This window comes from Ammospiza nelsoni, chromosome 1 (assembly GCF_027579445.1).
Source record: "Ammospiza nelsoni isolate bAmmNel1 chromosome 1, bAmmNel1.pri, whole genome shotgun sequence".
Classification (NCBI taxonomy): Eukaryota; Metazoa; Chordata; class Aves; order Passeriformes; family Passerellidae; genus Ammospiza; species Ammospiza nelsoni.
Genome location: NC_080633.1, coordinates 57,372,898 through 57,397,996, shown reverse-complemented (window position 1 = coordinate 57,397,996; position 25,099 = coordinate 57,372,898). Strand labels below are relative to the sequence as shown.

The 25,099-nt window shown below is 37.8% G+C and overlaps 1 protein-coding gene across 1 annotated transcript in view; it reads left to right on the top strand.

Annotated features, from left to right (window-relative positions):
- Positions 1–25,099, top strand: part of TNS3 (tensin 3) — a 208,292-nt gene that overhangs the window by 108,473 nt on the left and 74,720 nt on the right. Inside the window, exons 13-15 of the mRNA XM_059478542.1 lie at positions 8,975–9,104; positions 10,051–10,116; positions 13,451–13,555. Of these exons, the coding sequence (XP_059334525.1) occupies positions 8,975–9,104; positions 10,051–10,116; positions 13,451–13,555 (301 nt within the window). The remainder of the gene's footprint in view (positions 1–8,974; positions 9,105–10,050; positions 10,117–13,450; positions 13,556–25,099) is intronic.

The window sequence follows — 25,099 nt, the reverse complement described above, 5'->3', positions numbered from 1 at the left end:
CTGAATCAACTGGCATAAGGGATGAAGAGGCAGTAGGGCACTCGACAAGAGGAAGAAACAGAGCAATCACCTGACATCTGTTTCTGGGTGAGCTATGAGGTATGAGTAAAGATTTCAGCCACCAGCTGAGTAGCCCCTGATGATGTGGCTGGTCTAATACTGGGATATTGTGGCCCACGATATGAAACCAAATGGTAGTGAAGCCAAGCAACTGGGATTTGTGTCTTGGAATGCGTGCATTGGGATTGAGAAGAGGACAGTGTCTCAGCCTCAGGAGGTAACTACTGTCAAGTATAGGGAGTGTCTTGTATCTTAACAAGAGTGATCTATTAGTGCAGTGAGACAAGTGGAACACCATGGAGAAAAGTACTTGAGAGAAATAGCTGTGATGGAGGTACTTTGTAAGGATTCAAATAATGAGCAATTCCCTATAAATCCAGATGAAGTCTGGTGTACACAAACACCGCATGTGGTGGAAGTTCCTAGGAAGTGCACCATTGCTGTATATGAACTCATTGACAGTGACATCATGGAAAGAAAGTGAACAAAGACCTTGCTCCCTATGGGCCTTCATCTTGTCCATAGAAAGACTGCCCCAGGACCTCCTGGAATTTCAGACAGGACTATCAGCAATTTAAAGAAATCTCCCATGCCCTACCAGTACAGACCAGTCTCTGCTATTAACAACAAGTGTTGTCCTGCTCAAGAGAACGGGTACACCATACAAAGCAACCTGTGGTTTTACGTGCATAACCATGGAGAGGATATATGGAGGTGGGATGGAAAACCCAGCTCTGTCCTAGCAGCACTGCTGTGTGAATTGAGAGGAAGCACAACTGCTGCAGGAAATTCTTCAAGGATAAATCCTGCTCCAATTTCCAGTGAGTAAGACATCAGAGAGAATAGGAGGGCTGATGCTACTTCCAATGCTCTTGAAGGGATCTCTATGCTTACAAGAAATAAGTAACAAGTACTGTTACAGGAGGGGCCGTACCTTCAGCCAGGTGTGGGAAAGGGACAGTCTGATTTATTTGACTTCATGGATCCCACGGCCTGGAACATCAGACCCACATGAGTGTGAGGTTTTAGTTGACACCAGCATACAATGTACCCTGATGTTGTTGAGATATGTAGGAGCAGAATCTTTTGCTGTTTCTGTGGTGACAGGTGGCTGTAATGGAAGCTGTAGTGAGCCTGACTGGGAATGAATGGAAAAACACCCAGCTGTGACTGGTCCAGAAACCCTGTGCATCATTGGCATAGATTACCTTAGGAGAGGGTATTTTGAGGACCCAAAAGGGCATCATTGGGCTTTTGGTGTTTCCACAGCTGCTGTGGAGACAGAGGAAATTGTACAGCTGAATACCTTCCCTGATCTCTCAGAGGACCCTTCTGCTAACAGTCACTGCCATGACAATATAGCCTTGACAGTAGCGCAACAAACAGTGACACCATGTTTTGTCATAGCATGATGGCCCTGGTTGGGTAATAATTAACATTGACTCCATGATTCCAGAAGGCTGATCAATTGCTTTATTAGACTATACTTATTAAGAAAAACATCCCTTACAGACAATCAGATACAAGTGGACCCTATTGGTCCTTGAATCCAAATGCCATCACCATTGGCCAATTAAGAAGTTACCCTTTGGTAAACAAATCTCCATAACACATTCCACATGTTCACAAAAACAGGTGCAGCAAGTGAAGATAAGAATTGTTTATCATTCTTTTCTCTGATCTTCTCACAGCCTTCCCCAGGAAAATGCCTGGGAAACTTGTGCCTGTCGCTCTCTGTGACCAGAGAGTGGCTGCCGCAGTGATTCCTCATGAATGAAGTGATTCATCCTCCAGAAAGCCAAGGAGTGGTCAGCGAGACTCGCTCATCCTTTATTAGTACTCTGTGGCCAGTGCATAAGTCCACTGGAGAGTGGACACCACTTCTGAGTGCTGCTGTGCTGGGCATGCTGGAACTTCACTATGAACTGGAGCCCAAAGCAGCAAAATGGTGTCTCTTCACATTGCTAATGCACTTTTCTCCATTCCTTTAGCAGAAAAGTGCAGGCAACAGTGTGATGTTAACTGGAGGGATGTCTAGTACACCTGAAATGGACTGCTCTGGGATTTGAAATAGCCCCACTATTTGCCATGTACTGATCCAGACTGAACTGAAAAAGGGCAAAGCTCCAGAATACTTGCAACACATTAATGACATCATTCTGTGGGGTTACACAGCAGAGGAAGTTTTAGAGAAAGGCAAGAAGACAATCCAGGTCCTCCTGAAGGCTGGCTGTGCCATAGAGCAGAGTAGGGTCAATGGACCTGCCCAGGATATTCAGATTTTAGGAGTAAAATGGCAAGATAAGTGTTGTCAGGTTCCAATGGATGTAGGCAAAAAAAAAAAAATAGCAGATATGTCCCCGTCAACCAGCAAGAAGAAAACACAGTCTTTCCTAACTGATAGAAGTTTTTGGAGGATGTATTTTTCAGATTTTAGTTAGATTGTAAGACCTCTCTATCAAGTGAAGAAGAATGATTTTAAGAAGAATGATTTTAAGTGTGGTCCTGAACAACAACAAGCTTTTGAACAAATCAAACAAAAGACTGCTCATGAAGTAGCCCTTGGGCCAATCAAGACAGGATAAGATGTGAAAAGTGTGCCCTATATCGCAGCTGGGGGGAAAATGGTCTTTCCTGAAGTGTCTGGCAAAAGATATCCAGGGAGACCTGACGACAAGCCCTAGGGTTCCAGAGTCAGGAATCCAAGGGCTGCTACACCCCTACTGAAAAAGATATCCTGGCAGCTTATGAAGGGGTTTGAGCTGCTTCAGAATGATTGACATCAAAGCACAGCTCCTCCTGGAGCCTCAACTGCCAGTGCTGGGTTGGATGTTCAAAGGATATTTCACACATGCCACTGATGCTTCATGGAGTGAGTCATGCTGATCACATGGCTAGCTTGAATAGGAAACCCCAATTGCCCAGGGATCTTGGAAGTCATCACAAACTGGTCTGTAGGCAAAAATTTTGTACTAACATCAGAGAAGCAGGAGAAGAAGGTGACATGCTGAGGAGGTCTCACTATATAATCAGCCCCAGAAAATGAAAGCAATATGCTCTCTTTACCAACAGTTGTGCTGTATTGTAGAGATACATTGAAAACAGAAAGCTCCTGCATGGAGTCCTATGTGACAAGTTGCAGAAGCTATTGAGGGACAAGGTGGATCAAGTCAGGTCACAGAACTGAAGGGCATCCAGTTGCCTTTAGATATTACTGAATGAGAGAAATGGCCAGCACTCTACCATGGATGGTGTACACTGACTCATGGATGGTGGCAAGTGTTCTGTGGGGGTATCTGTATTGGTGGAAAAAGATTAATTGGTAGCACAGAAGTAAACCTATCTGGGCGATTGAATGGCATCTAGACATTGCTGCCTGGATAGAGAAGTTGGCTGCAAAAGTACCTCATGGAGATGCACACATACTGAAGAGTTAGGCTACTGAAGAACGTTGCAACAACAGGTGGCTCAAGCTGCCAAGATTAAAGTGTCTCAGGTGGATCTGGACTGGGAACATAAGGGTGAATTATTTCTGGCTGGGTGGGCCTGTGATACCTCAGATTATGAGGGAAGAGATGCAACATACAGATGGGCTTGTGATTGAGGGGTGGATTTAACCATGGGCTCTATCTCTCAGGTTATCCATAAGAGTGAAATGTGCTGCAATCAAGCAGGACAAGCAGGTAAAGCCCCTGTGGTATGGGGGACAATGGTCATAATATAAATATGAGGAGGTCTGGCAGATTGATTGCATCACACTCAGGCAAACTCACCAAGGCAAGCATTACCTTCTTACAATGCTGGAAGCAACCACTGGACATGTACCTTGTACCTCAAACCAGTGCCAGCAGCACCATCTTGGGCTTTGAAAAGCAAGTCCTGTGGAGACATGCCACCCCAGAAAGAAGTGAGTTGGACAACTGATTGGACAACTGATTTCAAAAATTGCGTCATAGACACTTGGACCAGACAGCATGGTATGGAGTGGGTGTTTCATACTCTTTAACATGCACCAGCCTCTGGGAAAACTGAACATTACAATGGACTGTTAAAACCATATTGAAAACAATGGATGGTGGGACCTTCAAACATTGGGATGTAGCAGAGGCCACCTGCTAAGTTAACACAAGAACTCTACCAATTGAGCTAGCCCTGCCCAATCGAAAACTCCACATACTGCAGAAGGGAATAAAGACCCTGTGGTGCATGAGGAATATGTTAGGCAAGACAGTTTGAGTAAGTTCTGCTTCAAGCAAAGGCAAACCCATCCATGGGATTGTTTTTACTCAGGGACCTGGATGCACTTGATGTGTAATGGAGAGGTACAGGAGAAATATGGTGTGTACTTCAAGGGGACTTGATTTTTGGGTGAAAACAGTAATATTAAATTGTATAATGTTGGTTGCTGAATGACACTGCCAGTGTAAACAGTGAGAACAAACAGTGAGAATGGACCACTCCAGATACACCAGTCATGAGCTCCTGTTGCAGCTTGCAACCACCCAACAGCACACCAGCCCTTCTACCTTAGAAGACACCTAGGACAATGGAAATGATAGTCATGAACTGAATGAATGCAGCAGACAACTTGAAAGGATTAGGCCAGTGACTATGGAAATGATACCTGTGCTTGTGTGTGTGTGTATGTACATATATATATGTGTGTGTGTGTGTGTGTGTGTGTGTGTGTAGATGGAAGGTGTGGGTTTTGGGCATGATGTAGATGGCATAGAATAAGGCATGGATAATGTCCTGGTCCTGTTCAGGACAGTTTTAATTTTTGCAATAGCCAGAACGGGCATGGCTAGGACACAGAGGTTATTCTATACCACCTTGTTTCATTTTTTTGGGATGGGGCTTCCTTCTGGTTTGGATTGCATGGTGGAAGGAGCAGTTGGGCACTGTTGGGGATTCTGTGGGGGGAAGGTTTGAGTAATTGTATATGACTCATTCATTTGTTGTGGTTGTGGTTTTTATTTTCTTGTACACTCTGTTATTAGTATTGTTGCTGTTACTTTTCATTGTCTTATTTCACTGCTGTTTTCAATAAATTGTTTTTATCTCAGTCTGTCATCTTATCTTTTGTGCCTCCAATTCTCTTCAGCTTGCTGCTGGGAAAAGGGGAGAGGGTGTGGTTGAGTGGTGTGTGGTTTGAAATGTTTCAGTGGGAACACTGAATTGGGGAATACCATTCCTAAACCACAAGTGTCCAGATTTGGTATCAGATTATTTTTTTCCCTCTCCCTATTCAGTTCTGTATATTGTTCTTTTGTTCTTTCACTGAAAAAGGGACAAACGATTTTTAAATATACTATTATAAATTGGCATACTTTGAAAGTTTGAGACAGTTTCAAATTAAGGACATTTTGTTAGTTTTTGAAGGACTGTTGGTGCCTAAGGAAATGGAATAGATCACAATAGAAATCAGTCTGAGATAAACTCAGTATCTCTCAAATGAGATTTTAGAATAGAAAAAGAGCATGTAGCTTTTAAATAATGCATCTTTTAAAAGAGATAATCTTCCATAATCTCATGCTATTATCTGAGATAATTATGAGCAAACTAGTGTCTTTTTAAACATTTCAGTGTTTTCTAAACAAAAACTTTAGTTTTGAATATTTTTTATTCTGTCTAAGCAAAATCTTCAGTGGTATCAGACAAAAATAATGATCTGTAAGATGCTCCACCTCCAATTCATAAAAGGTTTAACTGTTTGAAATGCATGTTCGTTTGTTTGTTTTAAAAAGGTAAATATCCTTTCTTGCCTTAGATTTAAGGAATTTTTTAACATCATGTGAATAGCATGTGGTGATACAGAACAGATGCAGCTGTTGAGAAGCTGCACTGACATCTGCAAATGCATATAGGAATTTTTCAGCACATTACAGTGGCTTGCTGTCCTGGTTTAGGGCAAATTTGGTGGAGAATCTGCAAAGGAGGGCCCCTCCAGAAAGCAAACCCACACGGCCCCTCCCCCCAACCGGTTCGGAAAGAATTCCTCAGAGAGAAGTGGAAAGAACCTGTTTATTTAACAGGCACAGCCCCCCCCAGCACACAAAATGAACAATACCGGATGACACCGCTCTGAGAAAGATGACAAAATCAGAAAGTCTCTTTCGGGGGTGGTTGCTCTGTTCTCAGTCCCTCCGGTGCTGGGGCAGCTGCTGCAGCCAAACGGTGCAAACCTTCGGTGTTCCCAGTCCCAGTCCGGAGCAGGTTTGAGATGGTCGAAGAAACAGGAGAGGAGAAACAGTCCAGGAAGGAATTTGGACTGTTTAGCTAAACTAGCTAATAAGCAGAAGCAAAAGCAAGCAAAGTGAGAGCAGAGAGAGAGAGAGAGAGAGAGCGCAAAGCAGAAAGCCACAAGCAAACGAAAGCAGTCCTATATACTGCCCGTCTCTGTGTCCCTGCTAAGAGAACCCCAAACAAAACTTTCACTCTTCAAAGCCAGTCTTAAAGGCACAGAACATATGAATGGGGATACAAGCATCATAACGTCACCCCAGGACACTTGAGTTAATTATTGATTATGGCATCAAAAGGTAGTGAAGTCAGAATTCAAAGTTATGCTTAGGCTTCATTGAAAGTTTATTATGCATACTGAGCACTAAAAGATGGTTTTAGTCTATGGATATAGAGGTAAAATATTACTGATTGTAAGAGAGAACAAATTTTCATTAAAAATTACAATTCTCTGTAGCTAAGTTTGTTAGGATAAAAATTAAGTTAATTTTAACTTAAATTAATTAAAACTTTAAATTATTTAATTTTAAACTAGTCTGGGTTAAATCCAAGGCTGGTACTTTGGATTAGCAAGTAGAAAGAAGGAGGAACTCCCTCTGTCATTCAGTATTTTTATAAATGAGATTATGTAAAAGGCAGTACATTTTGAATAAATCCAACAACTGTTCAAAGGCAAAATTTAAATTATGTATGAATGTATGTAAACTTAAAGATGCTCTTTTCAAGTATTTTTGCTCACATAATACAATTACATGGAGTTATCACAGTTACTTTCATATAATTTTACATTTTGGAGCAGGTTAATGTGGAAAATACATTTGTAAAGACCCTCGAGGGGTAGTTTTAGATAATTAGCTTTAAAGCATCTACATCATAGTGTGGCAAAAAGCTGGCAAAAAGCTGATAGGCCAAGAAACACTTACAGTGTATTGTAATTAAGAAATAGTAGGCTTCTGATTGTGATGGCATGAATTATAACATCTGTATTGTCTCAACCTTCTCAGCAGACTGAAAATAAAATGAAGTTTTTAAAATGCCTCTCAGTTGCCTCATCTCTAGATGATTAAAAAAAAAACAACCCAACAGGTTAGTTCTAATATCTCTCATCAGGGCTCTCTTAATTCTGTTTCTGTCCATTTTTCACTTCTAGGCAAACTTGCCTTTTTCATCCTTTATGATGGTGTTTTGTCCTTACAGAGCTGCTTGGCATGCTGGAGATTGAGCACTTGTTTATTGACTCAAGCAGTCAAACTTTATTCATACCTTACCTTTTGGTAATTAAAGTAGTCCAGTCATGCTGGTAGTTGTGTTGGACTAAAAGGAAGTAGATCCCTTTAACAGGGGTATGTACACAATTAGTGCATGTAGAGCACTGTCTAAAGAAAGAAGCAAATACTATTTTACCTGGTATTGCCAATATACTGTAGGGGATTCTCTTAAAACAAACAACCAACCTCCTTGCTTTCCGATTAAATAGAGACTACATGCACAGAGAATCACCCAGCCCTTGTAATGGTTTAGGAATATGTGATTTGCATACAGAATACTTGACAGAAAACATTTCTGGTATATGGGCTGAACTATTTCAGTAGTTGTCCTGTGTGCCAGGTATATGGTGAGTGCTGATTAACTTCTGGAATTTAGGATATCATGAGGTTACTATAATGAAGACTAGATAGTAACATCTTGTTAGATTTTTCATTCTGTAGTGAGAAGAATTTCAGCACTATATTTTAACCCCAACTTTCAGAAGCATCCTTTGTAAACTCTTACATTTTTCTTGCATTATTTAATTTGAGTAACTCTATTCTCTTCAGTTGTTTGGCATTTTCTATCTAGGATGCTTTTCTTATTCTGACTTTAATAAAAGTGATTTTTTTTTTCTTTTCAATGCATTTCAGTAATATCTGCTTTATCATAAAATCCTGATATAATCAGGATAGTATTACAAAATTTTCAGTCCTGTGACTAAGGTTGCCAAAATTTTTACATATTCCTGTAAGAATGCTGAGTGCCTTTGTATGACAGTAGAGTCAGAGAATTAGTAGGTAAAATATCCATAGGTTTTGTCTAAGGGAAGCTGGTGGTAGACAATGGGTGTGGTGTTCACTTTTAGCTACTGAAATTCATACTAGATGTTTTTCTAGAGTTCTTGTTCTAGCCAAGGTGTGAATACTGCTATCAACTTCCTGCAGTAACTTAAAATAAGATCCTAACATTAGAGCAGGTTTTTTTACAAGTCCTAAAATGGATATAATCAGCTTGCAGGCTTGCTTTGAAAAAGTCCTCATATTCTTGAGTTCTTTTGAAAACAGTGTGCTGAAATTCATTAATTTGGTAGGGAAGAGGTTTGTATACTAGTCAGCATTTCAATATTGTACACATATTGTGTACGGTATCACAGATATTGTGATTCTGGCTCATAACCTACTGACGGGGGACTGATAATGATGAAAATAGTGATTATTATTTTTTACATATCTAGAAGTATCCTGCCTTGGACCTGTGTAATCTTAAAGGATTTAAAAACACATACCCTGCTTGTTTCAATATCAGAGGTGTCTACAATAAATTGTGTTGTGGCTGCCTTAATTAGCAACTAATATATACACATTTGTTCAGAATTGTAAGAAAATACTATCTGAGATAAAATGTTGCTCTGTTTTTCTAGATAAAGTGTTATCACAAAAAATACAAGTCAGCTACTCGTGATGTGATTTTTCGCCTTCAGTTTCACACTGGAGCTATTCAAGGACATGGCTTGGTGTTTGGCAAAGAAGATTTGGATAATGCCAACAAAGGTACTTGTCTTCTGTGGTTGGTTGGATGTGTATATATGCGGGTGTGCAAGCATATGCATGTGATGATCTTCTTCAGCACCCATTCTCAAAAGGATTCTTTTTTTTCCCCCCTTACTTATTTTTGGGGAAAGGGAGACTGCTTTGAGTTAGTTAAATTATAATGTGTAATACCAGTAAAACTCTAATGACAGGAAAAGCTCTTCAAGCAAGTTAATTGTCAGAATAATTCAGATACTCCTACACAGTCCTTATCACCTTCTCCCTCATTTAAATGGTGACTCTCTTTGTCACCATTGAAGGAAATAAGATGAGCTAAATTATTCTCTTTTCTTGCTAGTGAAAACTGTCATAAAGTCTGATAATGTGTTTGTGACATAGTCTGAGTCTTTTAATATGCTTCAGAATATCAAAGAATGGACACAGTTTTCAGACACACTTGAAAATGTGTCACACTAGTCCTCATATTTTCCAAATCATACTGTCAGTTTTATTGTGTTCATATGCAGGATCAGAACTTCTTAAGCCTATGTTACTAGCAAACTAAAATCAATCATATTTTCCTGCAGCATGCACCCTAAGGATACCAAAACTTTTGTGGTCAAGTATTGTGGTTTAGGCAATATGGGGAGCAATTTTAATTTTCCTAGGTGTGTTTTCTTTATAAGTCACGTCGGTCTACTGTCTAGAGAGAGGATTAGGATGTACATCTCTTCTGCTTTTGACTGTTTTAGAAAGCAAGCAAAACTCCAGCTGGGATTTATGTGGTCTTTTCTGGAGAATGTGTGGCACAAAAAATATGGCTTTTAAAACCAGATCACTAAGCTGCAAGTGGGAAGGGAAGAGTGATGAGGGTACATGAGAAAGCTGTAGAGAATCCTGATTTCTGAGTGCACTGAAACTGCTCTCCTGGGAAACATCTTGCTGAATTCCTGTCCTTTGTTCTCAGATGACCGTTTCCCTGACTACAGCAAGGTGGAATTAGTGTTTTCAGGAACTCCAGAGAAAATTCGAGGTGAGCATAGAGAACCAAAAATATGCTTAATTTGAAAATAAATCATATTGAAATACACATTTTTTAAAAAAAGTATTTTTTCCTCTTTTCTTCCATTTCTCTTGTAAAAAATCTGAAATTTTACACTTTCATTAAAATATATTAGTTATTGGTTTAAATTTGGAAAAGTTAATAAAGACTCTGCATTTATATCAGCATAGAAGTCACCAGATTTCGTTTTAAAGCTATACCAGAACACTTTCTACAACTAGTAGAAAACTTTAATGTATCTGTGTAAAACATAGATAGTAGGTGGTTTGGCTCAACATAAGTGACAGCAGTGTCCCATAATCTCTTTTGGATGTTGTCATAATTGATTATGTTTGCAGTATTGAAGTTTGGACTGTCTTCAGTTTAGTATAAAGAGATACAGGTGTAGTTTTCTTGGAAATGTTTCTGCTTTGATGTTGGCTTGTATGATGTTCTGCATGCTTCCAAAATTCTATTTTAATATGTTTAAGATTATGTGATAATTCTTACTTGCAGTAAGAATTTAAGATTATGTAGATCATTGCAGCTTAATTCTGTTAATGAATGTGTTCTTAATAATTTTATGGTGTCCCAAAAAGAATGGATTCTGCTTAAGACTGATTGAAAACCAAATACTCTTAACTGTCTCTCTTACACATATTCCCATTCAGTATCCTCACTGTCCTGTGAATTGTGTATTTTCCTCCTTTTTTTTCCACATGAGTTTGATAATCTAGAAAATTATGGCCATAGCCACTAAGAATTTGGATTTCGTCCAACTGAGCACAAAAATCTCACTTAACCTGTTTGAAAGCCATAAAAGAAAACCAGTTTTATAAATGAATTTGTCTAGCTTGTTCTAAATGTTTCTGGATAGTAAATGTTTGAAGATAGGCCAGTTAACATGCCTAAAAAAGGACCAAAATTTTTTTCAAGTTTGCCTTCCTTAGATGACAAATGAGAGGTGTGGATTTTTTAGTAGGCTTCAAGCTGTTGAAAAGTAAGGTTGTAAGTAATTGGATATTTGTATTCAGTTGCTGTCTGAGGCATTAACTAGGTAGGAAGAGCAGCTCACCTTTGTTACTCAACAAGTTATATTTTTTTAAGAAGAAGTCTATGCAGCAGTCTGGGAAGACGTTGAAAAATTCTTTAACTGTAGCACCATAGTATATGATCCCTATATAATGGTTAATGCTTAGTTTTGCACCATACAGTGCTTAATACAAATACCAGAGATAAATGTGACCTTGTGTTAATTCTCTACATCTGTGCCAGCTTGTGCCAGCTAATGCTTCCTTATTTACTTGTATTAGTGATTAATATGTACTAGTAGAAATCTTAGTTTTGAGAACAAGGATCATCTATCTCAGAACAAAGAATGATAAGAGAAGGACATTATGACATCACCACATTTGAAATATTCTCAAAGAGAAGAGATTAATCAGAAAATCTGGAACCATATCCAAATAAGTCCACAGAAATAATTAGCATAAATGCATGTATTCAGGAAATGTGATGAGTATATATTTGTTTCAGGAATATAAGGTGGTCTGTTAGGTTACTGGGAGTACCTGCTTTGAGGAGAAATCCCCAAGCAGCCAACACTGCTAGTTATGTTGGCTTTCTAACCTATGAATTGGTTGGAGAGTTTATTTCCTGGTTTTTGGTGACATCTTGAAATACTTACTTACAATTTCTGCAAAATGGGTTTTCCACATCTGAAAATATTATAGAATCATAGAAAAACTACAGGGTATCTCTGGTTCATCCTCCTGCTGAAGTAAGGCTCATTTGTAAGATCAGACCAGTTTCCCTAGAGCTTTGTCCAGTCAAATAATGAAAAACTTCAAGGACTGAGACATCACAGCCTCAGTGGGTGGGCTTTTTAAATGTCTGACTGTCCTCACAGTGGAATTATTTTTTCTCATGTTGACTCTAAATTTATCTAGATTCAAATTATTCAAATTATTTTCAAATATTTCAAATATTTTCCTTCTGCCTTGCTCCAAACTGGCTGTTTCCTCTACAGCCTTCAGGAGGCTGCTGTCAGCTCTTTGTCAAGACCATCTCATCTCCAGACTGAAGAAGCCCTGACCCCTCAGCTTTTCCTCACAGGGAGAGTCATCCAGTCCTGATCACCCTTGTCATGCTCCCCTGAACTTGGTCAATTTGTTAATATAATTTTTGTATTCTGTAGCTTTAAGCTGGACACAGTGTTCTAGAACATAACTGACTGTGTTATTTTTAAGAAACAATGCAGTTGCCAAGAATATAATATCCTTGAATATTTAATAATAGAGTTTATAAATCTGCCTTGTTACAAATGTCATCACAGAAACACTCTATATATGGCTTTTTCCAGGCTGCATATAAAGGTACAGGACCATAGCATTCTAGTCTTATTTGTAACTATTTTTGTTTTAAATGTCACAGTATATGCATAATACTGTTGCTTTAGAAAAATTTACAGTAGGACTTGCTTTGTAGACACAACCAAAGGTTTCAAAACTGAGAATTTCTTTGTTCCCTAATCTAGACAGAAAAGACAATCTGTGATTTGTATCAGTATCAAAACCACGTTCACAGTAATGAATTCTTGATGCCTGTGCTTTGCTTTTGAATCACTGCATTATGCCTAAATTCCTCACTGTATCCATTTAAAACCTGAACATTATTTAATGCCTTGTTAAGGGCACAAAAACATGGGTTACTGCTGAAAATTCCAAGTCTTTTCAGCAGAGCATACTTAAATGCAGCAAAAGACATTGAAAGCCAGCTGTCTAGTCTCAGATTCTGCAGAGCTGCCACCTTGGAGGAACTGGAAGGGACATGAAGTCACAGTTTTCAGCTCTTCCTGTTTATCCTTAGTGATAAATTGCTCTGGTATTAGAATGATAATCTATATGAATCAGAATGAAATCTGTAACAAAGTCTAATTTTGTCATTCCTTTAAAACTATCTCCTTATAGATACTCATAGTTTCATTCTCAGAAGCTCTTTATCATGTCTGACCCTCTAGGGCTGGGTGGATCATCTTTGTTACTTGTGTTTAGGGACTGATCCAAGTTATCAGCCTACATCATAATCAAAAAGCTCAAGATAAAATTATCTGAATGATAAATGATAAATTAAGCTTTTCTTCTTCTTTTTAAACTGTTTTGTTTAACCTTTCTTCCCCTTTTGCTGCTTCTTACATTTCAGAATAGGTAGTTGCCATTCAGGGACCAAAGGTCTGTCAGAAGGCTACAGACATACGTACATATGTGTGTGTATATAATTACATATGTGACTGATAATTTTTGGTTTCAAACACGTCTCATTTTAGGATGTGAACACCTTCAGAATGATCATGGAGTAATAGTTGATTACAATACATCAGACCCACTGATACGCTGGGATTCGTATGAAAATATGAGCCCTGATGGGGAAGGTGAGTAATTTTGTCACATTAGACCAGGGCAAAACATTTTGCAACAGTTCCAGGGTGTTCGAAAGAAGAAAGGAGACCTCATTTGCTTGAAGGTAAGGCCACTTTACTGATATGTGAAGTAGCTTTCTACCCTTCCCTATTTGGCATTAGTGGTTCTAATTTAGGAAAGAAAGCTGTAGTAGTTGAGATTCCTGTCAATACACAGAATGAACTGAGACACAACTGATTGATAGAAGTTACTTGTAAATTTGCCTAGAGACTTCTCTTTGTTCAAAAACTTCTATTTGGAATTCTAATACAGAATTTTAAGAACAACAAAATTATATGGTGAGTTTTTAGCTGTTGGTTACTATGTTATCTGGAGTATTTCAGAACATGCACCAGGCTGTTAATAAACAAACACTAAAGGGTGTGCCTATTTTAATATCTTCCTTTGCAAATGTACTTCTTTACAGATTTTTTAGATTTTTTTTCTGTAATCAGATGGCAAAAGATGAGAACCTTCAGTACTGCCTTCAGCTTCTGACTCCAGTGTGAATGTTCTCCTGATGTTTTGCTTGAGTGAATGCTGTGCTTTTAATGGATGTAGTTTTCATGTAAGGACTCAGAATGTTACACTTGTGGCTGCACACGTCAGTGCACATGCGTGCCTGACATCTTACAAGTAAAAACATTAGATAAGGTATTGAATAGATGCCAAAGTTCTTGTTTTTACAACTTGCTTGTTATCAAATGAGAGACACATGAAGCTAGGATACTTAGGTAGCTGCTCTCTAGGTTCGGTTTCAATTGATTTTTATAGTCTGGATTTGGCAATGACCACATCAGTGAAGGCAGAATCTTACTGGGAGCTTGACCTTCTACCACTGCCTCACTGTTGTAATAAGAGTATTTCCTAACGCACAGGAGACTCCAACCTGCAGAAAACTGGAGGAATAGAGAGGGTGGAAAGAGAACAATCATTTTATGCAGCAGGTAGACCACTCCATAGGGAGTCATCAGAGTTGATTGAGACTGTGCAGTGTATTTTAGGAGTAACATCAGAGAGACTGAATCTTGACTGGAAGTGATATCTTTATTCCTACCCATGATGTTTCAATTTAATTTATGATTCCTTTCCCTTCCTTCCTCTGCCATCCTTTCCCCCTTCCTTTGCATATACCTAGCCCTCAACAAGCAATGCATTGATGTCAAATATTTTTTAATTGCTGAGATTGATTGGCTAGATGGGTTTGTCCTTCCCATCCTCATGCACTGCATTGTAGGTAACTACAACAATGCAGGAAGTTGAAAGCAGAGATAAACATGCAGGCAGCACTCTGTTGGAAGATACAGAACTGTATGCTGTTCATGTCTTTGATAAGAGTTAGTCAGGGCTCATTTTCCAGTACAGATAGCTTGTTTGCCTGCTGTTCAGAAGTCATATGTGCTACTGAATAGATTTTTATATCTAATTTGTGTGGAGTACTTTTTAAATTACCTGAGATAGACCAGAAATATGATATGATAGCATAGATATTAAGAATTTCATTGTACATCTGCAAAAAAACCCACTTGATTTTAAGCTAGAAAATATACCACAAGATTAGATGTATATAGTTATTCTTTTCTCAAGTAAATATTTATGAGGCAGACTGTTGCCTTATGATATTCAATAACAGAATTGTAGGCAGAGCAATGTCTCTGCATAGGTTGGGCAAAAGATCACGAGGAGCACATACACAGGCAACAGATATATTTTTCTCTTAAGGATGGGGTCTTTACTTAACACAAGTTTGAGCTTACTCTGCTGCTTAGGGTAAATATACTGCAGTTAGGTAATCTTCTGTGTAAGATTTATAAACACCGGGACAAGCTTCTCTTTAGGGTTTGTGCAGATGTTTAGTATCATGCTTGTGTGTTAAAAATGTGTATTGCATCCTAGTTTTCACTAAGGTGAGGGACCACTACGAGGAGATGATGATTTCACATCCAGAATGTGATCAAAGTCAAAAACCTTAGAATATGAGGCCTCTAGCTGTAATCCTGAAGTCTGAGAGAGAATCTCTTCTGTACTTTAGAAAATGTAAAGGTGCAATACATGGCACATTGAAAGTGCATAACAGTGGTGATATATTTAAGGTGCAGGGAAGTGTCATATAGAGCACCTTTTTCAGTTCTACTTTACATTAAGTTAAACCCATAGACTTATGTAGGATCTAGTCTTTATGGTTTTACTTGTACCTGTTTTCCCACAGGAATTTCAGTGGTAACAGTATGAGATGTTAGTGTGACAGATGATTCTTGTATTACAGTTATACACCTTTTTGTTAATTTCAAAAAAACGTGAGCCCATGAAATTCCTTACCAAGGTGGTCAGGAAGGCTACAGCAGAGCCTTTGTGAACCTGAATTGTTTTGTAGGTATATGTGCATGGAATGTGTATTTCCAAGTTGCTATGTTAAAATAGAAATTAGAAGTGAATAAGAGAATAGTATCTATTTTGAAATGGTACAACTATTTGGCTTTATTACCAAAAGAACAAAAGATGGGAAGACATGATAAAAGAAAAATATTCCCAAAGGCTTTTGATTTACTGGCATGATACAGTATTATGGACATAAGCAACTGCCTTTTAAAAGATCTTGAATCCTTTGCTAATAAGATTGTGTACATGGGTGTTGAATGTAGCCAGGCTGTATTCAGTTTGTTATCTGAATTTAGTTCTTTATCCTTCATTCTTAATACTCTTACAGAATTTTGACAATTGGAAAGCAATAAATTATTTGCATTTCTTCTTATAAATACTGTTTCTTTTCCAATCCCTTGGGAAGAGGTCCTCCATAATAGATAAAAAGTTTTATGAAGTTCTTAATTTTCAATTTATGTCAGATTTCCTCCTCCTTGAGCAAGACATTAGCACAGAGACTTCTGTTACACTGATGTAAAAGTATGCATTTAAGTGTAGTATTTGGAACCAGAAGAATTGGATCTTCCCACTGCCGTGTAGAAGTTTTGCTTTTCCTATGTTTTTGAAGTCAGGAAAGACTTTTGTGATAGAAAAGAACAGAAATTACTTTTGATCTTTCTGAGCTCTCTTATTTTTTTCTTTAAAGTGTCACTTACCATACAATAAATGTGTATGGATTTACGAAAGGTTGTTCTTTTGCTGCAAAATACCAAGATACCTGTGGCCGCACAGGTATCCAAAATCTCTCTCAAATATGAAATGACAAATAATATTGAAAAAAGCTCCCCAAACCAGAGGAATTGAGGTAAATGGTAAAGGTTTGATTTGTCTTTTGTTGAGGAATTTTTCTTTTTAGTTCTCAGTGATAATTTCCAGGATTTTTACTTGGCATAGTGCATAAGAGATACTGTTCTTAAACACTTCCCTCCTGCTGAAAATGCAAGTCTTTTTTGAATAGGAACCATTAGTTTATATGAAACCTGCCAGTGGATCCTGGTAAAAACCTGGGCTCTCAAGTGTTCTGAAAATGAAATCAGATTTCAAAAAGATATTGAAATAAAAAGATACTAAAATAATATATATTGCTAAAGAACATAAACTTATTTAAATAGAAAAGGTGAATTATTGGAAGAAGAGATGAATGCTACTCTTCCTTTTGCACTGTCTGACTGCTTTTTCTTAAGTCTATTCTAAGTATCCTGATAGACCATTACAATTATTCTAGAGAGAAAATGCCATTTGTGTATGTGGCATTCAGTTGCTTGAGATACAGGATTTTCATTTTTTTTTAATAAAGAAAGCTGGTAAACCCAAAGTTCATTGTTGGCCAAAATAGTATTTGTTTTGGTTCAACTGAATTAAGTGGATTGGCAACAGAAATGCACACGGTTCTTGTTCAGTGTTCCATTTTAAGACATCTCACTTCATTTAACAACTGCTAAAACCCCCTGCACTCTTTTGTCTTCCAACTCTACAGTCTGTGGAAAGAGAAGCACATGTGCATGTTAAAATTGCTTAAAATGACAGATGAAGGACTTTGATTTAGTCTTAACAAAGCAGACACTTAAATTTCCTTCTCAACAAAGCCTTGCTGTTTGTTTCCCAGCAAACTACCTTTGCTTGCTCAGTGGTGCTTGACAATTAGAACAGAAACAGTTCTGGCATAAAAATGAGGGTTTTAATCCAAACAGGGTAGGGCTGAGCGAATCCAAATTCCTATGTCTCAGGAGCGTTGCTTTCCAAATTTTCTAGTCTTTTGTAACTGAAATCAACAACAGTCAGTCAAAATTTGCCAAATATTTACAAACTGGTTTGCTTCTGCTTTTTTCTTCTCATAAAGGAAAGTATCTGAGAAGTGTCTCCATGGACGCAATAAATGTTTCCATGGAGGCAATAAATAACCAACATTCTGGTATGCACCAGAATGTCATGTCATGAGACAGGATGTTTGACTTTTACTGAGATTTTTTTGTCCTCTTCAACCCAAAGTAAATAGCTATTCAGTAGGGAGGTGCCCTCTTATGTTGTTAAACACTTGCAAAGGCCCCTTCAATAATGTAAAACTCAAAAGTTGAGGCAAAACTGCTCGGTTTTGTCACTTTACAGGAATGCAGATGACTACCAAAGAAAATGGCAGCTTTGATGCCATTTCTGATGAGTGATGCTGAAGAACAAATTCCTAGTGAATAAATGTTAATTTCAGTTTTTAGTCACTAGTTGGATGCACTATCTTTTGAGACTAAGAGAAATTTGGTTGAATGTAGGGATAAAAATGTGTCCTCTAACAATTCCCCTCTATTTGACAGTAAAAATAGGGAAGCCTATAGCAGATAGACAAATTTACACTATAAAATGCTGCCGGCTTAAAACAGTATCTGAAACATTGTGGAGTGTCTGTTTTTAATTGATTTTTCTTTGAGAAAACTTAATTCTTCTATTTCTTGCAGTTTTGTATGTTCTTTTCTTGAACAGATATAATTTAAATTAGTTTAGCTACTTAATAATGAAGCTGACAAGGAGAGAAAAATTAATATAAGATGGTTTCTTTAGTATGTTAGAAACATTGAATAGAAACACAGGATTACAAGGTTTCATTTTGTGTCCAAATCAATATCTCTTCTCATGTACAGATATGACAGGAAAAGCCTCTTCACCCAGTCTTACAACCTGTTTAATGGACCAGGTTGAATAAAAAGTTGCAAGATGTAATGCCTTAAGATTTTAGCCTTCTTATTTTTCAAATCCTGTACTGCATTAGTGCATAACTCTAAACTCCATATAAAGTGTTAGCTACTGTCTACACATTTTGGTCAGACAAAACAATTCCTCTAGGCCTGAAACTCAAGGACACCCTACAGCCTCAGGCCTCGAAAAGTATAAAGAAAAGTGAATTGGGGGGGGAGCAAACTGGGGGAATATGACTTCATTGCCTGAAGCTTGGAAGATTAACCTCTGATATGTAAATAGACCAAACTTATAGGTGTCTGAAAAACTCATGACCATAGTTCATTTTGGGTGTAGCCCTTTGGTAAGGCTTCATCTGCCCTTAATGTACCTGAAGGCTCTTCATTAAATATTATAAGTTTATTCTTTGAACTTTGTCTGGCCTCTGTTCCTAGGTAAGCTCAAAAAAGGCATCAGAGGCAAGCCTCATCCACAGGTGTTTTCCTTCCCTGCAACTGCTTCCTGAACAATTCTTCCTCCTTCTTCTGAAGGCAATAAGGCATCCAACCTCTTTAGCTTCATTAGACAAGGAAAAATAACCTTCTTGACATTATAACTATTGGATTTATTTTAACACTGTACTTGCTTGAGAGTAAAATTAGCATGGTAGCATCAGAGATTAAAAGTGTAAGGAAGAAACAATCCAAAATGCCTTAGTACAAATCAGGATTTCATTCTTTCCTAAGACCAGGAGGAGCAATTAAATCCCCACTCTGTGTCCTCACTAAACTATGCATATACTCAACTACCTTATGCGTCATATATATGTGAGTGTTTCCTCTAGTAAACAAAGGAAATGTGAATAGATGGCATTATCAGTCATGATACCATTTGTACATGATGTAAGAAGTTATAGAACCGTTGCATGTTCATGAATGAACTTGAATTAAGATGCCAAATTAATAATTAATAACCAAGTTATGAATGTCAAATGACAAATCTCTGGGAAGACTTACAGAACAAGAGACAGGTTTTTTTAGGCCACCACGAAGCAATAGCAATCCTTTTTCTGGTGAATCCTGAAGTAATCATATTGTTCTGATTGAGAGAAATTTCTGCCCTTTTGCTGGTCTTTTAACATTATGTACCTTTCCTTTTTTGGCTAGACTTCTTTCCAGTGACTCTCTTGGTCCTGCTTGGTGGTTTCAGCTGGCCACTGCAACGCTTCTTTTACAGGATAATGATTTTGTGATGTTCACACTTTTCTCCCCATTGGCAAGCATGTTCTGTTGATAATAAAGCTTGTTCAAAATGTGTTCTTTTGTTATGAAGGTGATTTGGTCAGGGAGGCTTGATTCTATGACAGGTGTTTTTTTTTTAAGGAAGGCACTTTCAGCAAATTTATCGTGCTGAGATTTATTTGGACTATACTGTAACTGTCTGTGACAGTGTCTGGGACGCTGGTTAATTAAACAATATGTGTAAAGTTTCCACCATTGAATACTTACAGAAGAACTGAGGACTTTTCCTGGAAAGGTTTCTGCAGGAAACCATCTTCTACAAATAGTGATATGTAGAAAAGTTTTTTATTTCCTTGCATGTGTTTCCAAGATGGTGTTAGTACATGAACAACCGCCTCAAATATGTGCTGGTGGATTTCTTCCTTGACTTTGGAAAAGACCATGATAAAAGACTCACCCTCCTGAGTCCCATAGTTTTAGATTTTAATGTCTGGATTTTGAAGAGGTGCCTGTTATATTCAATAGTCTGTACAGAATAAAGCTTAATACTCTGTAAGTGTTTTCTTAGCACTATAGACCACAGATACTTCTGATAGTAAATTGTGGTTAAATAAATTCCTCCAAACCAGGAGATTATATTTTTTTAAGTGACAGAAGAATTTAAGCTGTACACATAATATTAATAGCCTTTAGTGTAGTTTGCTCTAGTGCTTTGCTTGTTTTTTAATAGTAAGAGAAGCATTACTAGAGATAGTACAATTTGTTATCATGTATTGATCCCAGAAAGTGATCAGATGTTATCCAAATTGATCCCTGGACACCTCTATCCCTGTTCCAGCAGTTTCACTTAAGTGTTAAATATTTTTCTGTGATTCCTTTTGTTTAAGGCTTAAGTTCTTTTCAAAGATTTTCCTGGACATCAGAAAGCTTTGGATCAGACTGCTAAGCAAGAGGAAAGTGAGAGATGGGGTAGACTGCAGGTCTACCTTCATATTTATCATACCTACTCTAGATTCTGCATTCAAACATGTGCAGAATCCAAATGCTGAAGAAGAGCACTAGTTTAAACTCCTTCCAGACTGAATAGATGGAGGTAACTTTTAGTAATCAGAGGAAAATTTTTTTGTCAGAACCCAATCCTATTTCTTACTGTTGACATGCTCTCTCCAACGGTGGAAGTAAAAGTTGCATTACTACATCTCTTTTTCATTGTTTATGTTTTCTGTGTTCTTGGAGTTCCAAGTAGAAGGGTCTGTACAGCTTCTGAGATGGCCCAGAGCAGTGAACTCTCTCTCAAGTGGTATGGCTAGATACTGTTTTTCGCTATCTTATTTAAACCTTGAAGCATGTTGCCTAAACTGTTATCCTTTTAAGGAACTTGCTAAACTTCTAAAGTTCATCTAAAGTTTTCTGTGTCAGGATATTCCCTGTGCTCCTTTCAGTAAATACACATAAACTATTTTTTGTATGAAGAACTTTTGTTCTTAAATCATTTATGTACAGTATAAGTTTTCCACCAAATATATAATTAGTTATGTTAGTATATGCTTATGTTGAATGTGTGTAGACCATCTTCAGATTTTTTTATAAGAAATAAATACTATAGTTATTATCATATAATGTCACTGTTGAGTCAGAGATGACACGTAATCGGATCAGAAGGCAAAAAAGCTTCATTTATTTCATCCTCTCTTCTTTTATAGCTTAGTTTGCTACAGATGGACCTGATTGGTCATTTAATCAATACATTTCACATGATTGTCTAATTAACAAGCCACGCATTTGTAAACAATCTTATAAGAAAAACAGCAAAACAGATTATTAGAAAAACACCCTCTGCAGGTTGTTTTTAATATTTGGCAGTCATTGTTTATCACCAGCTCCTTAAAGCTTCCCAGGCCGATTCTGGGAAAACTTATCTAGCTTTCTCTCTCTGACCAGGCTGTCAGATCCACAATATAAGGTTACCCCATATTGCTTGTACTTTTGCTCTAATCCTGGAAAATAAATGACAAGTCCCAGTGCAAAATCCTTTAAGTTCAATTAGTGAGTTAGAAAATTAAAGAGCTCTGCTAAACATATGTGTACCTGAACTTCCTTTTTTGATATATGTACTTGTTTAGAAACACCTGAAGATTAATTTATTGTGCCATGGAGTGGTGGAGCAATTTTATTACAAATGGAAATACTGTGGAACTACATGTTCCATACATAAAGAAAGGAATAAATCCATAAAGTTGACCTTTTGGACAGCCACTTTAAGCCTTTCAGTGTGGTTCTGTACAGTTTTCTGCAACCATGTAGAGCCATCAGTGTTTTTCTGCTCCTTTATATTTGATGACCATAACTAATTTTTGCTGAAAGCCTAGCAGTGTAGTAAGAAAAATGCCATGACTCATGGTGTGTGTGCTGTTTCAGCTGTTTGAAAGAAAAAGGATGGATTCTGAACATCAGCATTTGGAGTATGCACTTGCAAATTATTGAAGTGTTCCTGAAGATGGGCTTTGTTTTTGATAGGAACAAAGGGAGATAGTTTCATGTAGTTTAGTGACTTTGAAATAACCTTAAACTTTACTTACTGTTTTGTTCTTGTGACAGCGTTTCTGTACTGTGATGTTACATTGTTCTATCTAAGCACAAGGTACTTCAAGTTGAGTCTTTGCTTAAAATAGCTGAAAAAATTTTGCAGAAGTAGAATGAAAATGACACAATAGCTTCTGTATATTGGGTGACAGTTGTAAATATATCAGTCTATTCTTTGTACTTTGGATCGTGGAACAAGTATTATTTTCTGTTGATCCCTGGTGGGCAAAAGTGGGATGATAAATTACAGTAGTATTCTAAGGCTGAGCCTGTGCTGGCTGACTCTGCCCATGTTCCATACTGGCTGAACAGCAGCTAGCTTCTGGTCTAGAAACTTGTACTTCGTGAAGCAGTTTTTTCTTGCTTCAGTGTAATTGTAAAAACATTAAAGTACAAATGTGATACTTTTGACTGGCAAAATTCATCTTAACCTTTGCACAGATAAATATTCTGTTGGGTCTTGGATGTCCTCTTTTCTGCTTCTCAAAAGATTCAAGGTTTAAGGACTTCATGTGATCTTGTGTGTTCTGTTTGTTAGCATTTTGCTAATAACAATCCCATCAGTTGTTTTATTTTCAGTGTTTGTTCACATTTTGGTTTTGTGATAACAAAACAGCCTCCTTTATTTTTCTATTATACTCAGGGACTTGAGAAACTTAGCAAACCAAATAATTTCCTGATGACCTAAGTACTGCTCTTTCATGATGAAATTTTGGGTCTCTACTGGGCGTTTGCTTAATTACCCAAATCATCACAGGCGATTGCTATGAGGGTTAGGAGGAGGATGACTCCAATGTTTCAGGTTTCTTTGTTTAGATATGAGCTGTAGTAAAGTCCTTGGCCCATGTGTAGGTAGATGCAGATGAAGAAGAAAGAATCTCCATTTGCATGGAGGTTACAGATGAGTCAGCTGAATTGTACATCTTGGCATATGTGAGCGACAGAGGAGAAGGCCAGATTGGTGTCTGCTGTGTAGTGCATAGCTAGCAGGAGGCCTATGATGATTTGGGTAATTAAGCAGAGCAGAGCTGGGTAATTAAGCCCAGCAGAGACCCGAAGTTTCATCATGAGAAAGAAGTTGGAAAACTTCTTTTACTTAAAATGAGTTGGAAAACTCATTTTATTTAAAATGAAATGCATGTATGAATATCAGATTTGCTTGGGTTAGGTTAAGGAAAAAAGTGACAGATGACTTCATACCTTCTTCCTTCCTGTCTAGTTAAATTCTGTTATCATCAAATAATACTTTTCTAAAAGCTCTTTAAAAACATAATAAAGGATTGCCAGATTAATGTTTATGAATCAGAAATTGATCTTGCAGTCTTGAACCAATTTATGTAATCAGGACCTATTTACCTACTTTTTATGTCACAGTTTGAGAGTTGCAGTAAATGCAATTCTGGGTCTCCAAATTGCAGAAAGCACTACAACTGGACAATGCCAGGTTCTAAGATGACACGGATTCACAATCCATATATTTTTCCCCAAATTTTTTATCAGTTCATTGTGATTGGTTCATTTGCATGACCCTTCTGTGCCACTCTGCACCAGTCCAGGTATCATCTATACTTGCAACAGTTCGCATAAAAATTTTGAAGAGGTGTATCTTGTAGCCCTGCTTACAAAACTTAAATCTATATCTGAAGTGGATCAGACTGGTGAACCCAGTAATCCAGTTGACCTCAGATGTGGGAATGTCCACACAGCCAGAAATACCTATTACTGCAAAAGGTGATGCATCCCAGGAGGCCTGGTACTGATAACAGAGGAAAAAAAATCGGTTAGAGAACATCTTTCTAAACACATCCGTGGATAGGTTTAAGTAGTGGTTGTACCAAAGTATGCTTGTGATGGAGCAGCAGCAGGAGCAGCAGCAAGAGCACCATATTGTTCTATATCTTGAACAATAAAATTTGAGCAGCATGGTGACCTGTCTGAATAAATCTGTTTCAGATAAACTTATCCATAGAGTAAGTTATTTTATAGAGTGATGCTATTATGTTGTCTGTGTTTATTCTGGTAATCTAGCTAGGTGCAGGTGTCAGTGTTGAGCCTCAGCCTGCATTCAAGCATGCTTAGTGTTAATGGTCCAAAATCACTGGCATGTACATGCAGTTCAGGCTTATGAAGGAACAAAAATATTGTAGCAGCGAGCCCCTGAACGGGGAATAATTAGCATTGACTCCATCATTGCAGAAGGCTGACCAATTGTGTTATTAAACCATACCATACCATACCATTCCACCCATTGCCCTTGCAGACAGTCTGATACAGACAGATCCAATTGGTCAGTCAATCCAAACACCATGACCAGTGTCCAATTAAGAAAGCACCCTTTGGTAAACAAATCTCTGTAACACATTCACATGTGCACAACAACAGGTGCAGTGAGTGAAGATAAGAATTGTTTCTCATTCTTTTCTCTGAGCTTTCTTACAGCTTCTCAGGAAAATCTCTTCTTCAGAGTAGAAGCTGTACAATTTACACCTGGAAGACCCCCAAATATTTGGGGTTGCCTAGCATTCCTAGCAAGATGCAGAATAAACTTGATAATTTTGTACTAGTGGGAGAAGTACTGGACAGGTTTATCTCTGAATCTTACAGAGT